This window comes from Dermochelys coriacea, chromosome 1 (genome assembly GCF_009764565.3).
Source record: "Dermochelys coriacea isolate rDerCor1 chromosome 1, rDerCor1.pri.v4, whole genome shotgun sequence".
NCBI lineage: Eukaryota > Metazoa > Chordata > Testudines > Dermochelyidae > Dermochelys > Dermochelys coriacea.
Window position 1 is genome coordinate 193,772,104 of NC_050068.2, and position 23,737 is coordinate 193,795,840.

The 23,737-nt window shown below is 42.5% G+C and overlaps 1 protein-coding gene across 7 annotated transcripts in view; it reads left to right on the plus strand.

The window, feature by feature from the left end:
• The window catches only part of IFT57 (intraflagellar transport 57), a 45,375-nt gene extending 22,037 nt beyond the window's left edge, over positions 1 to 23,338 (plus strand). Inside the window, exons 8-12 of one of the 7 annotated variants that reach the window (XM_043510713.1) lie at positions 1,111 to 1,242; positions 2,343 to 2,405; positions 2,714 to 2,776; positions 6,236 to 6,302; positions 22,938 to 23,338. In XM_043510713.1, coding sequence (XP_043366648.1) covers positions 1,111 to 1,242; positions 2,343 to 2,405; positions 2,714 to 2,776; positions 6,236 to 6,302; positions 22,938 to 22,945 — 333 coding nt within the window. In that variant the 3' untranslated portion in view covers positions 22,946 to 23,338. The other 6 variants (XM_043510705.1, XM_043510717.1, XM_038421321.2 and 3 more) reach the window with 6 other exon arrangements.
• The last annotated feature ends 399 nt before the right edge of the window (positions 23,339 to 23,737 follow it).

A 23,737-nucleotide genomic window follows, 5' to 3' on the forward strand; every position in this document is an offset into this window, starting at 1 on the left:
GAGCGGGCTCCATGCTTGCCGTGGTATGGCATCTGCAGGAGAGCGGAGTTGCAGCAGAAGCGGTGGCTGATGACTGATGCCACGAGAATAGATATTTATAGAGAACAACAAGAAGACCTGCAAGGTGGATTCATGAAAGCAGGAGAGCAGAGTTGCTGCGGAAGCAGTGGTTCGATGGTGGCGGTTAGCAGTCCTACTGCACCATCTGCTTAAAGCAGTACGATGTCCGTATGGAAAAAAGGCACAAAACAATTGTCTGCTGTTGCTTTCACGGAGGGAGGGGCAACTGACGACATGTACCCGAAACCACCCGCGACAATGTTTTTGCCCATCAGGCATTGGGAGCTTAACCCAGAATTCCAATGGGCAGTGGAGACTGCAGGAACTGTGGGATAGTTACCCACAGTGCAACGCTCTGAAAGTTAATGCTAGGCACGGTACTGTGGATGCACTCCACCGACTTAATGCACTTAATGAGGGGACACACAATAGACTGTATAAAATTGCTTCCTATAAATTCGACCTAATTTCGTACTGTTAGACATACCCTTTGATGTATATTAATTGTTTGATTCAGCTTTCTTGGGATTGTTTTACAGCACTATGGAGTAATGCAACAAATATGATTGAGGGCTGGCAGGATTGACAAAGGACAAATTATTGTAAAGTTGTATAATTTGTCCAAGGATAAGTAATGGGGGACGTAGCTGACTACAAGTATTTGAAGTGCGTACATCCTGAAAATGGAGAGGAATTATTAAAGACTATACTGTGGTGGGTACTTAATAATCAGAGGGAATTTTAAAAAGGAAAAATTAGCTAAATACTGTAGTCAAAATAACTTTCTGACAGCGAGACTTATTAGACTAGAATAATCTTAGGGGAAATGGTAGAAGCACCGTTTCTTGAGAAATTTGAATCTGGGCTAAACTAAATACTATAAAACCTTATCATAGGTGCAGTTCTGCATTGGCCATAGGCCAAGTGTCTTAGTAATTCTTTTCCATCTCAGACTCCTATGGTTCAATATCCTTTCTGAATTAGAGGAGTTTTAAGTGTTTATACATTACATACAAAATATAATCTTACCCACAGAATATCGTTTTCTAGGGTTACCTTGACAAACTTCATAATGAAATCAGTAGGACCCTTGAAAAGGTCAACAGTCGAGAAAAGTACCTCAACAATCAGTTGGAGCATTTGGTTCAGGAATATCGTACAGCACAAGCCCATCTGAGTGAGGTAATGCACTGACCCATTGCTGTTGCTTTTTTATCGGGCTGAGTTGTCTACAGTATGGCCCAAGGATCAAGTGCAGCCTGCAGAGTCTACATATACTTTCTCCCTCTGACTGTAGGTAGAAGACAAAGGCCTGGATGCACAAAAGGAGTTGGACGTGGTGATTCTGAGCATCACATCTAACTTTTAGGCACCTAGAAAATCACTGTGATAACAAAGCCTGAGTTCCTATGCAATGACTGGGGGAAAGGGGTCATCTTAGACTGTGAACCATAAAAACTAGTATGTTAACTAATGGTAGATGCTGATGTGTGCTAAGCTCTACCCATCGTATAAATATAGGCACCCAAATCCAAGTTACAGAGAGGTGCCTAATGATTCTCCATCTTCTAGAGTTAGGCACCTGTGCCATTTTAGCAAGAAGCCAGGGGAGGACTAGAATTTCCCTCATAAATTTTAGCTCAGTGGTTAGGGTACTCACCTAGGATGTAGGAGGCCCCCTGTTCAAGACCCCTTCCCTCCATCTGAGGAGCGGGGAGAAGGGATTTAAACAGGAATCTGCTAGCTCTTAGGTGAGTGCCCTGACCATGAGGCTCTGGGCTAATCTGGTGGGGGGCTCTCAATCTTTCAATCAATGATTAGAGTAACCAGAGCAGGTGGATTGAAGCCTGGCTCTCCCACATCTCAAGTCAGTACTCTCACCACCAGGCTACAGAGTCATTATTATGTTTATGCTGTCATTGTTATGTGTATTCCCTCTCTTTCTCTAGCCCAAATGATTCTTTAATTATTTGTACCCAAAGCAACAGTTTCAAAAGGAGAGGCATCCACACATCCCATAGTGCAATAGTTAGGGCACTCACCTGTTAAAACCACTTCTCCCCCTCAGGCAGAGATGGGACTCAAACTGAGGGTCTCCCACATTCCAGGTGAGTACCCTAACTACAGGGCTTCAAATTATGAGAGAACTCCTCCTCCTCATCCCTGCCTCCCCCTGGGTGGTTTGTGTGAACTTGCCTATGGGGCCCAATCCAGCACATGGGTGTGGTAGAGATGCAGTTAAACCCAGAATGGTGACAGGTTAATTTCCTCTTTTGAGAAAGAGGGCCTGGGGTTCAGGACTGCTGAGTTCCATCCCAATTCTGACAAACTCACTGTGGTTTTGGATAAGGCACTTGCACTCTCTGTACTTCTGTTTACTCACCTGTTAATAACTAATAAAACTTACTTCCCTCACATGAGTGTTGTGATCTTTAATTGCCATTTGTTAAGGTGCTTTGAGATTCTTGAATGATAGACATAAGGGCCTGATCTTGCAAACTGTCCCTCACACGCCATTGATTTCATTGGCACTGCATGCATGAATGAGGATTTCCAGAATTAGGATCTAAAAGAGCAAGTATTATAATAAATTCTCTAATCAGTATGTTTGCTTCTGTTTTGTCAATAATATAGAAAGTGTTCTCTCTTCCAGGCCAAAGAGAAATACCAGCAGGGAAGTGGAGGAGTAACAGAAAGGACTCGAACTCTTTCTGAGGTAGAATATATTTTCACATAATTTATGTTATGGTCTTAGTTCTCAAAAGAGCTTCAATCTTTCATGCATCGTTTTCTAACTTTTAAAATAGTCCACTGTGCATAGTCATTTGGCACTGGGGTTTACCATTGTATGAAATAAACTTATTCATATGAAGTACTTTCATATCAATGTTTAGAAGTTGTTCATTTTGTGAAAGTGGTTTAGAACTGTGAGCCCAGGATTGAGAGAGAGGTTCCAAAATTTTAATCCCAGCTCTGCTACTGATTCTATCAGTGAGGTGGGCAAGCTACTAAAGATTTCCCTCGTAGTTTTCCTCATCTCTAAGGAGAATAACATATAAATATATAAAATAAAATATGGATTTTACCTGTCTCATTAGGGCTATTGAGGATTAATCAGTCAATGTTTGTAAAGTGCTTTGAAGATGAGAAAATCCTAAATTTTATTATTTAAATTTATTTAAAAAGTTAATATTTGGTACAGTGGGCCAAAAAATCTCCAATAAAAAAAGTTTTTGTCAGAAGACCTAGTTTTTTCTTGAATTTTTCTGATAGAAAATGTCAATTTCAATGATATTTTTTGATTTATCTGAATATTTTGAAACCAAGTATTTTAAAACCGGTATCAAGCGGAATGCCCCAAGGGTCGGTCCTGGATTTTGTTCAATATCTTCATTAATGATCTGGAGGATGGTGTGGACTGCACCTTCAGCAAGTTTGCAGCTGACACTAAACTGGGAGGAGTGGTAGATACGCTGGAAGGTAGGGATAGGATACAGAGGGACCTAGACAAATTAGAGGATTGGGCCAAAAGAAATCTGATGAGGTTTAAGCAGGACAAGTGCAGAGTCCTGCACTTAGGACGGAAGAATTCCATGCACCGCTACAGACTAGGGACTGAATGGCGAGGCAGCAGTTCTGCAGAAAAGGACCTAGGGGTTACAATGGACAAGAAGCTGGATATGAGTCAACAGTGTGCCCTCATTGCTAAGAAGGCTAATGGCATTTTGGGCTGTATAAGTAGGGGCATTGCCAGCAGATCGAGGGACATAATCGTTCCCCTTTATTCGACATTGGTGAGACCTCATCTGGAGTACCGTGTCCAGTTTTGGGCCCCACACTACAAGAAGGATGTGGAAAAATTGGAAAGCATCCAGCGGAGGGCAACAAAAATGATCAGGGGTCTGGAACACATGACTTATGAGGAGAGGCTGAGGGAACTGGGATTGTTTAGTCCACAGAAGAGAAGAATGAGAGGGGATATGATAGCTGCTTTCAACTACCTGAAAGGGGGTTCCAAAGAGGATGGATCTAGACTGTTCTCAGTGGTAGCAGATGACAGAACAAGGAGTAATAGTCTCAAGTTGCAGTGGGGGAGGTTTAGGTTGGATATTAGGAAAAACTTTTTCACTAGGAGGATGGTGAAGCATGAAATGCGTTACCTAGGGACATAGTGGAATCTCCTTCCTTAGAGATTTTTAAGGTCAGGCTTGACAAAGCCCTGGCTGGGATGATTTAGTTGGGGATTGGTCCTGCTTTGAGCAGGGGGTTGGACTAGATGACCTCCTGAGGTCCCTTTCAACCCTGATATTCTATGATTTTCATGATTCTATGAAAATGTTTGATGTGGAAAATCAAAACGCTTTGTTTCAAAATATCAATTTTGTTTTTATTGCAAATGTCAGTCTTTTGTTTCAACACTCCAAATCAAATAACTTTATGGAAATTTCATTCACTTACTAACTTTACTATTTAGGTTACAAAAACCTTATCCACTAGAAGACTAAACTTCTGTAATAGCCCTATTTCAGCACACGGCTAGAATACACCAGAAACCATTATCACAACATTTATTTTTTTTTAATGTTAGAGACACAAGGTGGATGAGGTAATATCTTCTATTGGTCCAGCTTTTCTTGGTGAAAGAGACATGCTTTCAAGCTAAAAGTTGTGGAGCTTGAAAGCAACTCTCTTTCACTAACACAGATTGGTCTAATAAAAAGTATTACTTCACCCACCTTGTCTCTCTCATAGTACAAATCTGTCTTCTGAAGTGTAGGACCTCTGCAGAATTATGCCTGTTTTAAAGTAATAATAGTTAATTGTATAATTATATTTAACCTTGATTTAATACTGCTCCATCCTAAAAGCAGAAGTAATTTTTAAAAACAGAACACCATATGAACTTGAAGTCTTTATAATGTTTTTGTGCTTTAGTAGTTAATGTGTGACTAATAAAGAATAATGCATGACTGAATGCGTGGATATTGGACACAATTTTAATCTCGGCTACACTGGTGCATATCTAGAGTAAAGCCAGATACATTTGGTGCTACTATAGATTTTTGCTGGTATAGCTGTGATCAGAACTTGGCCCATTGGGACATACCTATACACCCTAGGTGTAAATGTCTTTCTCTCTCTGAACATATTGAAATAGGGAGGTAAAGGTGGCTTAGTGGTTCCAACCCATTCATTTCCATATTATGGTCAAAGTGCTTTATTAGCAAACCGGATTGCTCCCTTTTCACGATCCATGCTATAGACACAATACTACTGTACATGCAGACCTTTCAATATTCAGTATCAGTGCTGAAGTTTTTCTTACTCCTATACACAGACATCCCAATGAACTTTATGTACACATCCCAAGAACTTTTCATTGTCTATCTTTTTATTCTGGTACCATCCCTCTGGATTCCTTAACCAACCTGTTTTTTGTAGTAACCACCATCACCTGGCAAACCACCTTCTAGCTCAGAAAACGCGATCCTTAATCTGTTGTAATGCAAACAGGAGTGCTATTCCATCAACCATTCTCTAAGGCCAGGTCTACGCTACCCTCCGGATCGGCAGGTAGCGATTGATCTATCGGGGGTCGATTTATCCTGTCTAGTCTAGACTCGATAATTGGATCCCCGAGCGCTCTCCCGTCAACTTCTGTACTCCACCGCCACGAGAGGTACAAGCGGAGTCGACAGGGGAGCGACAGCAGTCGACTCACCGCCGTGAAGACGCCGCGATAAGTAGATCTAAGTACGTCGACTTCAGCTATGCTATTCTCGTAGCTACACTATTCTCGTAGCTGAAGTTGCGTATCTTAGATTGATTTTCCCTCCCTTCCCCACTAGTGTAGACCAGGCCTAAGAGAATAGTGGTTCTTCTTCCATCAGTTATTGAGGTGCATCACTTTTATTATTATTATTATTGTATGATGAGAGACTCTTCAAAACAGTAAACCCAGGCCACTGCCAAAATGTTATTCATGTTGCATGACTTGTATTGTTCTTTTTTTCACATTAAAAATCCAGTTTGGGATTAGTAGTTTGGCGTTGAGAAATATTGTTTCTCTATTTACAGTGCTGAGCACAGATTAGTCATTTTTGTAAAATTAATGTAGTTATTCAGAATTTTTTTAATTGAAGTTCAAAAATAATACACTTAATATCAATTTCAGATTACTGAAGTGTTAGAAAAAGTAAAGCAGGAAATGGAAGAGAAGGGAAGCAGTATGACTGATGGAGGTACGTACATGCCTTCCTCAGGAAAAAAAACTCCCATTCCCGGAGAAACAAGTGCACATTCAGGCCTAGGTTATGGGAAAAATAATCTGGTACATGAGAAATAAACAAAACAAAAGCAGGAATGAGTTAGTAAATAAGCGAAAACATCGGGGTAAAATTTTCAAAGGAGCCTAAGTGATTTAGGAGTCTAAGACCTGCTTTCAAGAGTGACTTAGGCATTTAGGAGTCTAAATCCCATTGGGTTCCAAAATTTTGGTTTTTGAGAATTTTACCATAAAAATCTCAGAAAATTCATGGGTTTTCTAATTTGAATAACTAAATAACTAACCCACTGCTGGTGATGTAGGGCCTGATGCTGCAAACACTTACTACCATCAGATTGCTTATGGCAGTAAGCATTGTGTTTGGTGGCAAGTGTTCACAGGTTTGGGCCTATAGCCAGCAGAAAAATTCAATCTAGTATTTGTAATGGTTGTACTGTTTCTATTTTAAATTAATTCTAAAAGTCATAAAAGCCTAAATGTTTTGCTGTCTTAAAGTCTCTTGTGGCTGATAAACCTGCTCTATTTCAAATGTAAAAGGAATTGTGATGCAGACATGGAGAGAGTCAGACAGACACCCTAATAGAGTTAAACATGGGGCTGCAACTTTATTTAATTACTGGTGCCTAACTGGGATAAACCACCTGCAATAGCTATCTCACCGTGGAAGCAAACTGTATACACCCTCCCCTCACCATACATAGTTAATCACTTGGCCTCATACCACCCTTCCTGCCCAGTGACAGTGCTGATGGGTAGAACAAGCTCCAGAGCCTGGAACCTGCAGCTTGTGCTGCTCCCTGCCCTTCCCCACATGCCTTGCTCCACGAAGAGTGGTGTGGAGGGGTGAAGAAGCAGCATCTGCTTTGCAGAGGTGAAAGGGGGTGGAAGGAAAAGGAATGGGGTATGTAGAACACTGCCTTAACCTCTCCTAGCTGAGATCTTCCACTGCCAGTTGCTGACAGTGTCTTCATTGTTCCCTGTTCCACCAAACTCCACCTCAGGTAGACGGGTGAGCCTTATTGCTGTGCAAAAAAAATATGAAATTGGAAAACCTATTCTCATTTTTATGCACATTCTTGGATCCAACATGTCAAGAAGGCAGCAAAATTATCACTGCTTATTTCTATTTTTAATATGTCTTGTGTGTTAAAAATGTCTCAACAAAATCGTGTCTCCAGAATGTAACATCCTTTTGTTCGTTCTCCAGTTAGCAAAGGGAGTGAATTATAGGAAAAGTAATGCTTTTCATGTACAGGAGACTAACGCACGTACTGTTTGCTCTTTTTTTTAAAAAAAAAAACAGCTCCTTTAGTAAAAATTAAGCAGGCCTTAACCAAACTGAAGCAGGAAACAATTCAGATGGACATACGGATTGGTGTAGTAGAACACACGTTACTCCAGTCAAAGCTGAAGGAGAAGTCAAATATGACTAGAGATATGCATGCAACTATGATTCCTGGAACTACAATAGGTGCCTATTAAAGTTGCTTGGAATTTACTTGTATTTCAGACAAATCAATTTTTTTATAACTTGTTTTTTTTACAATATGCTTTTCATGCATTTTAGGGTGTTGCAGATGTGACATAGCACTTTAGGCTCTATAAATGAAGCCATGTTGTATTTTTTGACTTAAAGGCTTTCAAACTTATTGCAAGTCTTTTATAAATACATTAATAAATTCTCATTAACTAACTTGTCTCTTCTACTGCACTGTAGTATGTTAAGTCATATAAAAATCTATTGACACAGCCTATAATCTTCAAGTCTTGATTAGATATTGTGTGATGAAAGAAAATTACTTTTGGAAGGCTTTGAAAGGAATTTTAAAATGTCTGCTATTTTTTCCATTTACATATGATTAACATTAGTATTTAATTGCTGACATTGGAATAATACAACACTACCCTTGCTAGAGACCTGGATCAAATCTGATTCTGGCTGCAAGTGAAAGTAAGTTGTTTGGTCCCCTCCCAGTCCCTATTTGAATTTTATGTATAGAACAAAATAACCTCCATGTTTGACACAATTGGGGATGATGGATAGACTCTTCTGAGGAGGTTTTGATGAGATTAGAAGGGCTGTTATAAATCAAAATCTCAGCTCTTTGCAAGGCAGTTGTTAGTGTCATGACTCCATCAGGACCTACATGTCCTCACTTCGATAAGCATGGTAGTATCATCTACTGGCAAGTGCACCTGAAAAATGCATAAGACCTTGCTTCTATTCCCAGCTCTGCCATTGATTTGCTGTGTGAGACCGTGCATTGTTCTTGTAACTTCTCTATGCATCAGTAACATTTATCTGTAAAACTGTGATAACAAATGGTTAAATCTCCTTACAATTGTGGTTGAGATCTGTGGATGAAAAGTGCTAACGTTTATTTAATTCAAGAAACATATTGGTGATATTTCTGAGAGACTGACTACACACAGATTCAGTCACAATTTGGGGAATTCTGAATTTGATGTGCCTTCCTAGATTAAGGGTTGAACGTTATGCAATACGTCATTGGAAAAGTTATTTTTCTCTACATTTTTAGTAGTTTAACCTGTGACCTTGATTTCTTGATCAGATGCATATTCCTAATGCACTCATTCTTGAAATAAGTACTTCCCCTAGTTTATTTCTATAAGGACATAATATTACCCTGGCTACACGCCCATATAGTACAGTGTAGCTAGTAGTAGCTTTTGGCTGGTGGGGAGAGGAGCACCTTATGCAGGTTGCTGCTACTTCCTCCATTCAGAGGGGTGGGTTGTGGTAGAGCCTTGGCTCCACCCCCCAACATGCTGGCCTGCACAGTCTCGCTGTTGCAGAGGAGGAAGTAATGTGTGTCAGGTATAGGACTAGTACAGATTACTCCTTCCATGGAGCAATGGGAGAAGCAAGGACTGGACTGAGACAGTCATAGCCTAATCCTGGGGCATCCCAGCTATATACTGCTATTACTTTGTGCTAGTGGCAAAGTCATAGTTGAGCCCTAAATGAGTGTGTGGATGCATGACCCCTTCCTTTTTACTATGATTGTTCCATGAGTGCTCCTCTGTGGTTTGCATATACCTTGTTCTCAAGTTCTTTATCCTTTTTTGGATGCTCATTCAAAAAACATAAAGAAGGCCAACACACATCCCCTTTGAAATTTCAGAACACCCAAAGCACTGTTTAGCAGCTACATCTAAATTAAACACAATACTTGGTTTTATGGTGTTTTTTCTTAAATGTGATCACCCTTATTTACCACTACTTTCCCTTAATACGCATGAGGCTGGACACTGCTCTCTGTTCACCATCATAAATGCAGACTAACTCTATTTACCTCAGTAGCTATTCCTGATATACGTCATCGTAATTGAGATTGGAATCAAGCAACTTGATCGGCAAAAATGTTCAATGTCCAATTAGGGGGTGTGAAAGAGAAATGCAGGGAGTAAATGCAGGAGTAAACCAACATAGCGGTAGAGATGCCCCTTCTCTAAGTTGGACTTGAGGTGGAAAGTGGAATTGATGGCAGAGGTGATGAAAGAAGCCTTGCCCTTTAGTAAATAACTACCCGTTCTTAAGTACACTATAATGTAATGTTAATTGTATACTGAGTATGCACCATGTACATCCCTGGTATAATTCCAATGATTTTACTGGCGTGACAGTAGCATTAAATACAGCCAATGAGTATGTTCATGATTCAGTGTCCTTCACAATCATTAGGATAGCATAAAAGTGACCTTGTCAGTTTAATAATATTTGCATGATCCAGTGGTTTGGTCACATGACTCGGTCAGAATGTCTGCTATGGGATTCTTTGTCAAGTTGCTTACCTATGCTGTGCCTCAGTTTTCCCATTTGTAAAAATTCAGATAAGGATCATCATTCTTGCAGAGTAGTTTTATGGATGAAAAGCACCATACAAATGCTAAGTATTATAATTTAGCTGTGCAAATAACTGCACACAAATCTATTGAGTCACACTGGAAACCAATTTCCAACTTCTTTTGCTGCCTACCAAAATCTTCCCACCTTCATCTTAATTTAGAAAAGTTGTCATTCTTTTTCCCTCCTGAATCCACTTCTATATAGTGCTGCTGCTGCTGCATATGATGCCTCAAAAGTCTATATCTCACTGGTGGATAAAGTAATCACATTCTATGCAGTCTGCAAAGCACATTGAGATCCTTTTTGGGTTGAATGTGCTGTACTGCATAAAGGGGATGGGTGGGTGTGCTCACACCCCTTTTTCTCCCGCAAACCTTCCCTCCCCCGTGTTGTGCTGACATTAACCAGCTTGCATTTATGAACAAAGGGTGATGGAGAAAACCTCCATGAAACAAGGTTCGGTGGTCTCAGTAACTTCTGTTGGAAGGCTGGATGAGTGAGATAAACACCACAGTCTCTACGTAAAAGAATAAATGGACACAAATCAGACGTCAAGAATTATAACATTCAAAAACCAGTTGGAGAACCATTTCAATCTCCCTGGTCACTCAATTACAGACCTAAAAGAGGCAATACTACAACAAAAAAACTTCAAAAACAGACTCCAATGAGAAACTGCTGAATTGGAATTAATTTGAAAACTGGACACCATTAAATTAGGCTTGAATAAAGACTGGGAGTGGATGGGTCATTACACAAAATAAAACTATTTCCCCATGCTAATTTTCCCCCTACTGTTATTCACACCTTCTTATCAACTGTTGGAAATGGGCCATCCTGATTATTACTACAAAAGGGTTTTTTTTTTCCTGTTGATAATAGCTCACCTTAACTGATCACTCTCATTGTAGTGGGTTTGGCAACACCCATTTTTTTTCAAGTTCTGTGCGTGTGTCTCTTCCTACTGTATTTTCCACTACATGCATCTGATGAAGTGGGTTTTAGCCCACGAAAGCTTATGCTCAAATACATTTGTTAGTCTCTAAAGTGCCACAAGTACTCATCGTTCTTTTTGCTGATACAGACTAACACGGCTACCCCTCTGAAACCTATCACCACAAACAAAGCTCAACATCTTGGTGAAAGGATGTTGGTGAGGATGTTTTCATTTAAACAAAGGAAAAATGAGTGTGTCTCACTTTGGGCCAACAAAATATCCGTATTCTAAGTAACTAGAAAATATAGCTGTTGTTTATAGGTGGGTTGTGTTTAGTTTTTTTGTGTGTCTTCACAAATGAAAATTAGGGCCCTATTTTTGCCCTTTGGTCTAGATGTGAAATTCTCATTGATATTTCAAGGGTGATATGTGGCTCAACATCACCATCTGATCAGTGCAGACAGCTGCCCAAACCTGCATAACAATGAGAGCACAATGTTACTTTAAAGGCATTCTTATTGAGCCAGCAAGTAGTCACTACACCCTTCCTAAAAGCACTAGGATAGCGATGGAGTTCTGCCTTTGGCAGCTTGAAAGCCTGCTCTTAAAAAAAGCAATTAGCCATGTCATTTATTCTACTGATGGATCAATGCAGGAAGCAGAAGCACCATTAAAGCTAAATCAGTCCCTTCACATGAGGTTCATTTATCCAACACAAAAGATTCAATGCTTATAGCTAATAAAATTAAGATGTGGTGGTGGCGGCGTTTTCCATTCTCAAATAATGCACCTTTCTGTGAAGCTGCAGCAGTTGTTCTGGAAAGGGATACAATTTATCCGTGTTCCAGGGATTTTTATAACTTCGGGGGCAGGAGCATAATTAATAGCATTAATATTTAGCATTTACGCAGAGCTCACCTCTTCCCAAACATGTTATGAACATCAGCTGTATGAAATAGAACAGAATGTAGAAAATGTGTAATTAGAATAATCAGGATCTGAAATGAATGTCGGGTCTAGGGACAGATTGTGTTTAGGCTTGGAGTAGTGAGCAAGGGGTGCAGGAGAGGTGCAAAGAGACCCCACTTTGGGTGCTCTGATAGGGGAGCCAAAATCCTTTCCTTATGATCATGAGCATGGCTGCAGATTAGTGCTGCTAATGGCCCTAGTTGCACCAACAGAGAAGGCCCAGCCATCATAGCTTGACGAATCTGTGAGTTGTGCTCTGGGAGATGTACATGTGGTGGAGCGGACAACCCAGCATTTGTTCCCCCAAGCCTCAGGAACGATTCTGGCTTAGCCAGTAATCCTCCTGGAGCTCCTTTCTGCTCTGAAGCCCTGCTGGGCCCCATCAAATACTTGATTCAGTGTCTTCGGCATGATCCGGTGTACAGCATTGTTGCTGCTAGCAGGCTGGCTCACAGGACAACTGAAACAGTTGCTGGTAAGAAGCACTTTATTTCCCTTCCCACAGCAATATATATACAGCACTTGTTTATTCCTTTTCTGTTGTTTATCACCCAATGTTCTCATCATTCTTATCTTTGGGTTCCATTATCTTGTGGTAGTAAAGACTCTCAGGTGCTGCTTATATCATTAGTCCTTAGTTCAGCCAAAGTTTAGTCCTCAGTCCAGCCAAAATCTTCTGGCCTTGTCCTTTATCTCTTGTTACCCGCAGCCCCGCCTCTTGTACTGTTCCTTTCCATTACTTGGCACACATTTCTAAAACATCTGATACTCAGCATTTCCCACATCTCCCCCTTTTTGTTTAAAAGCAGCTTGAATCATCCGTGACATTCCCCAACGCATACATTGAACTATATATGGACCACACAAACAAATTATACCAATACAGATACCAATTAATAAGAGTGTGCTGTAATGATGTTATCCATATTGTGTTCTAATTTTGCAAATAATTCGTGAACAGTGAGAATGATCTGACAAATTAACACAACACATACCCTCAAAATCTTCACAGCCGTGCCCATGTGCTAATAACAAAAATTCACTCGCAGCACTATTATATAAAACTGCATGGCAAATGCTATCTACATCAATTAATAACTCAGTTAATATTTCAAAAATTAGATTAAACTGTTTAATACTCCAACACACTAATTTCTCTAAATTAAAAGCAGTTTCCATAATAGCAACACCAGGGATGCTTAAGCAATAGAAAATCAATCGCAGCTCGATTATCTAAAATGGCATCTCTTAATTCCTGTTGTTCCATACTTAAAAGAGCAATTGCCTGTGATGTAGCATTAAGCGCTTTAACAGCAAAACAAGCTAATGCATTCAAAGTTTGCACCGTATAATAAGTTGCAAAGCCAGGAATGCCTGCAACGGCATTCAGCAAAGCCAAATATTCTGAGTGACAATATAAGGTAACATCGGCGGAACACGTATTTTGCAGGGCCGTGCTTCGCCGATTTCGCTGCTGATTCTTTCCGGGCAACAAAAGGGTCATTTGGCTAAGACAGCACAAGGTATTATGACTTAGATTGGCAGGAAAATAACTAAAGGTTCGTTCGCCACAGGTAAAAAACCAACCAGACGGCAAAATAATATGTCCATAATTAAAAGAAACATTAACCGCATTAGTACAATTCAAAAGGGGGGCACTTACGGTTTGGCAGCCCATGGGTACTTTTGCGCGTGTGCAATTAACCACTCGCGCACACGTTACATTATCTGCCCCGGCTGGGTACGGGGTATGTAAAGATAGGGCCCCAGGGGGCAAGGAGTAATTGGCGGGGCCCCAATTTGCCATATTCGAATACTGTGAAGACAGATTGGCATAAGCTGCAAGCATGGTGTGACTGCCAATTTCTTTGGGATGATGACATATGGGCACAAGACAAGTGCCCAGTAGTTCCCCGGCTGCACAGAATCAGACAAACAAAAGTGTGTGACATTGGCTATCAATGCTAGACGTTCCCATAGGTTATACGTCATTCGCACGCGTAGGGGTACAAGGAGTCCCCCCTGTAACCCAAGCAATAACACTATAACAATAGCGATAATCCACATCCTCATTCTGGAAATAAACAGGATATGGCCACAAGCACAACCTCCTCTGATGCTTCCCCTCCAAGCGCGGGATCTTGTTCTCCAGGCGCCGGGTGCAAGGGCGAGCGAGGTTGCTGTAGCCACGGCCGCACCCACTTAGCAGGTATCCACCGAGGACCTTCATCAAGGGAGACACAAGCATAACCCCGTCCCCAGGTTAGCAATTGTGCTGGCCCCTTCCATTGTTGAGAGACATAATCAAACCATTTCACCTTAGGTTTCTTCTGCTCATGTTCTATCCCAATACTTCCTAGGTGTCTTTGCATTGGAACATGATTGTTATCAGCACTACTAGGTTGCAACCAATTAAGGACATATACCACTTTAGCTAATCGCCCAGCTGGTGTCTGAACTACTGCATCCTGTCCAGTTTGTGCCTGCTTATCCAACATTCCTTTCAAAGTACCATGAGATCGTTCAATAATGGCCTGGCCTGTCGAATTGCCTGGCACCCCTGTTTTGTGTGTTATCCTCCACATTTGTAAAAAGGTTGCGGTGCGCCTGGCCACATACCCAGCTCCATTATCTGTTTTTATCGATCGGGGCACCCCTAATGCAGCAAAACATGCCTGCCAATGTTTTATCACTTCCTTACTGCCCGTGGACACGTGGGGTGTAGCCCAGATAACTCCAGAGAAGGTGTCTACTGACACATGGATGTATTTCTGCTTTCCGAATTGGTTATATTGGGTGACATCTGACTGCCATAATGTTAAAGCCTCTAGATCTCGGGGATTAACCCTGGCGGGAAAGGTAGGTGTCAACCTATTACATTCTGAGCAAGAGGCTACAATACTTTGGGTCTGGGATATAGGTAGAGAGAATTGTCGCGCTAGGGCTTTCGCTGATTGATGGAAAAATCCATGAGACAGGCGAGCTTGCTCAAACCGATTGGGTACTACCACGGATCCCACCAGTGCATCCGCCTGATCGTTGCCTGTGCTTAAGTATCCAGGCAGGCCAGTATGGCTCCTTATATGGCCTACAAAATATGGATACTTTCTTTCATTGAGTCGATGCCAAAGGCGCAAGAGTATCTGTTGCAATGCTGGATTATGAACCTTTCCCAGCATAGCTCTCTCCAACCTGTTTACTAACCCCACGGCATACTTAGAATCGCTCATCACGTTGAGCGATTCTTGGTTCCAGTGATCAAATGCCAAAAGTATAGCTAGGAGTTCTAATATCTGTACCGACCCCTCGCTAATAACCTTCTTATGGGCCCAAGTATGTCCATCCCACCAGACTACCCCTGCTCTCCCTGTTCGCCCCGCCGCATCGGTAAATACTGTTATTCCTGTCACTGGATTCTCCTGTCTCATAAGGTGTTTTTCCAACTGCAACGGGGAAGAAAACAGGTGGTGGGGAGGGTAATGACAACTCAATTGTCCCTGATAATTTGCTAGGGCAACAGCAAACACAGTGTCATACATCAACAGATGTGTAATCATCGTTTTTGAAAATGGCAACAAAATCTGATTCGGATCAATTCCTGTCATTACAGTTACTCTTTTCCGCGCTTGCACTATTAGCATGGCTATTGCTTCAATTCTGGAAGTTACCGTACGCACATTTTTACACGGTGGAAATATCCATTCCAAACCGACTAGGGGGTCTTTATCCCTTATATCCCACTGAAATAATAGCGCTTCCAATACTGCATCTAGGCTAAAGACCGCTACCACGAAGGGTAAGTTTTCCCGATATCTCCCGGAATAACCCTCCCCCACCTTCTGTCCTATTCGTTGTAATGCTTGCTTCTGTAGTACCGACAGTTGTCGTTTATCTCCAGGGGCTCTCCCCCCTTCTAATAAGGGAAGAAGAGGAATTCTATCCTGATTAGTGATGCCACAAAGGGGGCGAAGCCATTGCAGTTCACCTAGCAGTTTCTGTGCATCATACAGTGTGCGAACATGAGGAGAGATTTTCAACTGCTGGGGGCGTACGGTGCAGTCAGTGATCCGAAGTCCCAAATACAAAAAAGGGGCTTTAGTTTGAACCTTTTCTGGGGCCACAAACAGACCAGCTTCTGCTAACGTGGAGGTGATCTGTGTTATAATCATGGGTTCAAAAGCTACGGGTGCCGCAAATAAAAGATCATCCATGTAATGATATATTTTCCATTGGGGATATTTCACTCGGATTGGGCGTATTGCCCATGCAACGAAGAGCTGGCAGATGGTAGGGGAATTTTTCATTCCTTGGGGCAAAACCTTCCACTGATACCGTACGGAAGGTGCTTCACGATTTACCATCGGAATAGAGAAAGCAAAGCGCTCTCTGTCTCTCGGGTGTAATGGAATAGTAAAATAACAATCCTTCAGGTCAATGATTAGTAATGGCCACCCCGAGGGGAGCATGGATGGGGCAGGTAAACCATTAAATAGCATTAATGGCACACAGATCTTGGAGCAAACGCCATTTTCCTGATTTCTTTAGGATAGTAAATACAGGTGTATTCCATGGACTAACTGAGGGTTCTAGATGGTCAAGACGTACTTACTCCTCTACTAGTTCTGTTAATGCGGCAAGTTTTTCTGTTGGCAGCGGCCACTGAGCAACCCAAATCGGCTCATCGGATTTCCATTCCAATGCCAGGGTTGGCCGCCCCTCAGTGGCCGCCACTAGAAAGGGGGGGAGCTGATCACCACCCCCCATTGACTCAAGCAATCCCTCCCCAACAGCCAAATAGTTGTATCGACAAGGTAAGGGCGGACTGACCCCTTCAATGCATTATTGGCAGCATCAATAATGTCAATAAAAAATTCACTTAGCATGGGCTCACGCTGTCCGCCAATGCCCTGAAGAGGTGTAGTTACCGATCAAAGTGGCCATGTCACCGGCCAACCCTGCAGGGGCAACACCGTCACATCTGCCCCAGTATCGATAAGGACCTGATGCTCGAAAGAATCACCATCTGGGCCCCTAAATTGAACTAATCTAGTGGGACGATCTTGTCCCACTGACAAAACAAATGCTGTTGTTAGTGGTGTGGGGTCTACCTGACTGGACGACCCGAAACCTCCAGTGCCTCTTATCTGGGATGACTTCACAGGAACATTCGCACGAAAGGGTATTAATTGTGCAATTTTGGTCCCGGCCATTATTGTAATAGGCGGGCATATAGCTCGTACCATAATCCCAATGTTCCCTCTATAATCAGCATCAATTAGCCCTGGAAGCACAAAAAGCCCCTGTAAGGAGGCGGATGATCTACCTATTAACAATGCGCTTAACCCATGCCCCAACGGTCCAGATGCCACTGATGGAACGAGCGTCACCCTATCATTCTCTAGGGAGATGTCAGCGGCGGTGGCCAAATCAACTCCGGCACTGCCGGAAGTTGCCCCGCGGAGGCCATCCAAGCAGTCGGCGTATTGTTTGTCCTCACGCCATGCCGGCTGGCGCTCCGCGAGGCGTTTCCCGACCCCAACAAAGGGGTCCCATCTTTTTTAAACCGGGAGTGACACTCAGTAGCTTTATGACCGAATTTTTCACATCGATTACATGTCCCAGGAAATGGGGAGGGAAGTACATTGTTTTGTGGCTGACCTCTTTTCTTGGGGCAATCCCGTTTTAAATGACCCATCTTTCCACACTGATAACACGCCCCCTCCCTCTACGCCAATTCGACTTGGAGGTATTCAATTCAATACCGCCAAGGCGCGTGCATGAATCTTTGCCTTATCCTCCTCCTCCACCAAGGGGGCACGAGTGCAGGCTTCAATCATGTCGACTAGAGAGGCCGATTTTGGTAAAGTCACCAAAATCTTCTTACACGTGGGGTTAGCATTTTGAAGGGCTAAATCTACCCCCAATGCTGATCTGGCGTCTGGTGTTAAATTAGGGGCCCTATCCAATGCCGTCCTTAGGCGGTCCAAAAAGAGGGCAAAAGATTCGCCCACTCCCTGCGTGACTTTCAAATAGGGAGGTGACGGGGCGCCCAAATCAGGGAGCTCTTTGAATGCCTCCAATGCTAGAAGCTGAGACTGTTGTAATATTTGGGGTACCAATCGCACCTGTAGCTGAGGCTCTTCAAATCACCCCTGTCCCAACAACATGTCTATACTTGTTACATGGAGAGGGTCGTCCTGGGGTCTATCTAAATTAAGCACTGCCGCGTGCTCAGCCTTCTTTCTCCGTGAATCCTTCCATAATAATCTCTGTGTGGGTGTTAACAACATATCTGCAAATTTCTGGGCGTCAAAGGGACACATCGCTTGCCCCGAGAATATTTGTTCTAATAACGCTTGTACATACGGATTTTTCAAGCCGTATGCCACAATAGCTTTCTGAGCCTCCCTCATCAATTTCCAGTCTAACGGCACCCAAGATTTAACCCCCTCCCTTGATACCGATACCGGGAAAGTAGCCGGCATGGCATCCAAAAATTCCCCTTCAATTATAGCATCCTTTATCAATCCATGCCAGCGCTTAATTGGGTCAAGAGATCCCGCTCCTCCCGCCCCCATCCCTCCAAATCACCCCCGTCCCCCGTTCTTCTTGCCCTCGTCCAATTGAGGAACACGTAGGTGGCGGAGGTTTCACTTTTGGTTGAACCGGTTGCGTAGCGGGGGCATAAATTTTGCGATATTCTTCCTCTGCTGTCGGTCGCAACTCTCCGTCGGGAGTGAGGTGCTCCGTACAACCATAATACCCACACAACCTACAAATGTGGGGCAAATGTGAGGGGTCAGGTATGCCGTGCTCTTGAAGCTGTTGTAGCAGATGTGATCGTGACGATCCTTGCGGTCTGTTTTCCTTTCTATCCAGCTCATCCATCATCTGTTGAGCTGCAATACCTTCCTTATATAACCACCGAATTATCTGGTCCTGCGTCAAGTTATCAAACTCTCCAGTTTTAGGCAAGTCAGTAATCCGAACGTGTCGGGGAGGGGCTGGTGGCACAACCGCGGGCGGCAATCCTGACCCCCCTTGTAACGGGTTCTCTGGATTGCCCGATGACAATTCCCCCGACACCGGCTGATCCACGGCCATCGGTTCGCCCCGATCTGCGTTGTCATCCTCCAAGGGCAACGGTACCTCACTGGGGTCCAACGGCACCAAAGGAATCATAGGCATTGTTTTACCAAAAAAGTCTTTCGCTCCTACCGTGAAGGCCCCTTTCGCTGATGATTCTAATGCCTCGCGTAATGCAATACGCGCCCCTGCCTGAGCCGCTGCGGTGGTAACGGCTCGATGAACAGTCCGCCAGATAGGGCTCAAGGCAGTAGCTTCTTTATTTCCGACCCCCACAGAGTCCCACATGTCTTCCCCCATGGTTTTCCACACCAAAGAGTGAAACACATTCTTTGCATTAACCAGGAAACCCCGTCGCTTTCCCCACCGAAGCAATTTTTGTAGAGCTACTGGGGAAAATTTTTCTCCCTGGTTATTAAGCAGATTGCTTAAGACCTTAAACACGGCCTGCTCATCTGCTGATGCTGCCGCTCCCATTATGAGAGATATTCCCCGCCGCTCACCTTTCAGTGGGAGCTCCCCCGCCTCTTGGGCGTCCCGGTTCCTCACCTGAACGGAGGACACCGGCTTCTTCCTCTGTCCGTGGTACCAAATTCACAGAATTCTATCACGTCGGGGTCACCATTTGTTGCTGCTAGCAGGCTGGCTTACAGGACAACTGACACAGTTGCTGGTAAAAAGCACTTTATTTCCCTTCCCACAGCAATATATATACAGCACTTGTTTATTCCTTTTCTGTTGTTTATCACCCAATGTTCTCATCATTCTTATCTTTGGGTTCCATTATCTTGTGGTAGTAAAGACTCTCAGGTGCTGCTTATATCATTAGTCCTTAGTTCAGCCAAAGTTTAGTCCTCAGTCCAGCCAAAATCTTCTGGCCTTGTCCTTTATTTCTTGTTACCCGCAGCCCCGCCTCTTGTACTGTTCCTTTCCATTACTTGGCACACATTTCTAAAACATCTGATACTCAGCATTTCCCACACAGCATCTCTTTGGTTCAGCTGGTTACACTCAGTTCCACGCTAGAATGTTGTGAGTGCAAGTGTCACACCAGGATTTGGGCTCATTCCCCTTGCTGTCAGGGTAGTGGAGATGCATTCTTCTGAATGCACCATTAAGCTTCTGCCCCTTCAGCATGTCTCTGGTGGCTATGTAGGTGGGATAACAGCTTTCAAAGTGAGTAGGCAATAACTGTAGTGCCCTGGCCATCATTTCCCTTCTTGATAAAACACCTTCTTGTGTCCATGATGGCGTGTGAGTAATACATTCTGTGTTGGGTGGCAGAGTAACTGCACTACAGGGGACAGATTCTGATCTCAGTTACACTGAAGTGTAAATCCTTTGAGGGCAAAGGAGTTACTCTAAGTTGTGAATATAGGCCCTTAGCACTGAGGTATCTCAGGATTTGTTGACTGAGAGTTTGTGTTATCTCGGTTCTTACATACAGGGTTATGCAAGGAGGCATGTCACAAGTTCAAGTGTTTCCATGTAACCCATAAAGAGTGTTACAAACACCTCCCAGGTCTGGTCAAAGCCTTCCTTCTCTTTCTCCTTGCTGTATAAAAAGCTTTTTCTAGTAAGAGGAGGCCTTGCAAAAATTCCTTCTTAAGAAAGCCCCCCAAAGCTATAGACTATAAAAGTCATATTTTTATAAGAGTATTCCCAGCTCTGCCACTGCCTTTCTATATGGCCTCCAAAAAAGTCACCATGCACATTGCTAAGTAAAAGGTAAGGTGGGAGCAATTAAGAGATCACGACAGTGTATCATGTAAAGGATCTGAACAGAGATGGGCCTGAACCAAAATCCTAGACGTAAATATTCCCAGACTCTGGGCTGTTTGAAATCTGAATCCAAATTTTGAAGCACATGTTTCCAAATGTGACAAACGTTATTTAAGATGAATAAATAAGTGAGATGATGTTTCTTTTCATTCTGGCTCAGGTCCCACTTCCAGACTATCAATGCTGCAGTGTTTCTGCACAATGCAGCTGCACGTGCATGTCCCCACACACTGCACATACTCCCGCCTGCCGTTCTGCTGAGACTAGTGAAGGGGGAGTTTGTGCTTTGGCAGCTTAGAAACATGACTATGTGAATACCGTGTGTCATGACTCCTGCAGCCTCTGGGCCATTCACTTCCTCATCAGTGTTTCAATTATAGTAATTGTGATTGATCAGCTTTGCCTTTCCCCAGGAAGGATTGCAAAGTGAGTAGAAACTGCCTGTGTTTGTTTATTTCTGGGAAGTCCCCAAACAACACCGGAACCATGTAATTCAAGGAAGCAGAGGACAAGATGGGAAGCCCTTAAATTGTTTGTCTGACACCCACACAATGGTGGGTCATGCCCAAATAGTGTCTTGATATAACAAAATATTGCATTTTGCCTCAGCCTGGTTCTTCCTCCACTCTCCCATATATGTTCTTTCCTTCATCTAATCCCCATCCCCTTTCTCTTCTCCAATATCAGTCGATATCAAGTTAGTATTTCAGGAGCGTATTAGGGGCACTGTGCTGCTGGAGATATTACCTTTTAGCTGCAAAATAGCAGCCATGATCACGTGTAGTTGTAAACTATCCCTGGAAAATTTTTACTTGAGCAGAGTTTTGAGGGTTTTTTTTCTCTTAGGCAGACACGTCTTAGATAATTACATTTTTTTTCTCTTACATAATACTCCTATGGCTTCTATTAGATACAGTATTCTTTTTTCACTGTCTGCCCTAAGTTATTGTACAGTGTGGTTGTGCACAGTTACTGTGTTCTACTCCAGAGGTGGCTGAAATTTGGTGGTAATTTCTATTTACCACTTAGCTAGCTATTGTGAAGGTTGCTGAATAGGAATACTTTAAGGCTATCAGGTGCAAGATGCTATAGAGGCACAAAGTAATCATTTAGCAAAATATCCTCAGAATGAGATCACCCTTGTGATCTCATTCAAAACATTTTTTGTTTATTTCTGCAGCTTCTGCCACTGGCATAGTTCAAGTTTCTTGCCATGTCACTGGGGTTCAGGTTTTTTAAACTGTAGGTGTTTCTCTCCCTCTCTGAACATTGCTGATGAGCACATTCAGTCTTGTGAACAAAGAGACCATTAGGCAAGTGTGGAGTCCATCTGGTAGGCTGAGTGAGAGACGCTGAGGTTGACATTTGGGGGGGAAACATGGCAGTTCTCAGCTCGCCTCCACTCCAATGCTGAAAACAGTGTAAAAGTGTCAGCCAAGTTTTCTTATAACTGTTGGTGAGCATAGTTTCCCTTGTCTACTGCAAAGGGAAAACAGTTTCCAACACCAGCTTGTGGGTGGGGTCAGGACTACAGCTGTGTGACATTTTTCAGATGTATAGTTTATTTGCCAAAGAATGGAGTAATTCAGGTCAGCTGAAACGATTTGGGAGTTCAGATCAAATACAGCGAATAGTTTAAGATGGAAAAAAAAATTAGAAAAAGGCAAAATGTTCTGCTTTGACATTTTCTAAATGAAATGTTTCAACTTGTTCTTTTGAAATGGTGTTTCATTTAAAAATGTAGATTTATTTAAAAACTAACAAAAAGGTTAAAAAAAAAAAAACCAACCCCGGGAATTAATGAAATGAAAAAAAAATGTTTTAAGTTGGACAAGTTGTTTTCTTTGACCCAAAATTATTTTTCTTTTCAGCAAGAAAAAATAAAAAATTTGCATTTTGGGTTGGTCAAAAAAAAATTTTTTTTTTTTTTTAAATTTTGACTGCAGCCACTTAATTGGAAAGTTCCGTTGTTCACTCAGCTCTAGATGGGAGGGACTTTCCTGCTTGACAGAGGATGTCACACAACAGCTTTTTCAGTGTAGGCACAGCAGCGGAACAATGGAAAGTTCGTGACCTTGAGAGGGTTGTTCACTAGTTTGCGGTACTCTGTCTGGCAGCCATTTCATTACAGCTTTCAGCTGAATACCTATGCTGTGACCTGCGTTCCAAGATAAAACACCCTTGTTTTCATGTTATTCTTGGAGGTACCACACTTAAGCAACAGGGAAAAAAGCTGTTGTACTGAAAATGCAAGGTCTAACTCTAGATGAGCAGATTGATAGTTTGGTTGCTTACAAGTACTTTAATCTTCTGATAATTTCTACTTAATAAAAATGGATTTATGCAAGTGTGAATTTTCTCAAATTTCTGTTGAATAACACAGTTACAGATGCTTATGTTACAAGAGAGACAATTGTAGGTCATCTAGTTCTTCACTCTGTGTACAAGATTGATTTCTGGATTATAGACTCAACTGCTGGACCCCAAGAAACTTCCTTTGAAAGACTATTCCATAGTCCAGTTGACTCTACTACTACAGATTTTCCTTGAGAGATTATTATCCCACTCATCTCTTCTGGTATTCCACTATTTATCACATCGTTACAGAAATACATTTTTTCCCCCTCTCTGATAATGTTTGTAAAAAGCGCTTTTAAGATGTTGAATGCTATAGAAATACTATTATTACAGGCAGTTAATGAAAATGATCTTGCATTTCTATAGAAAGCCTTCTTTGCAAATGGAT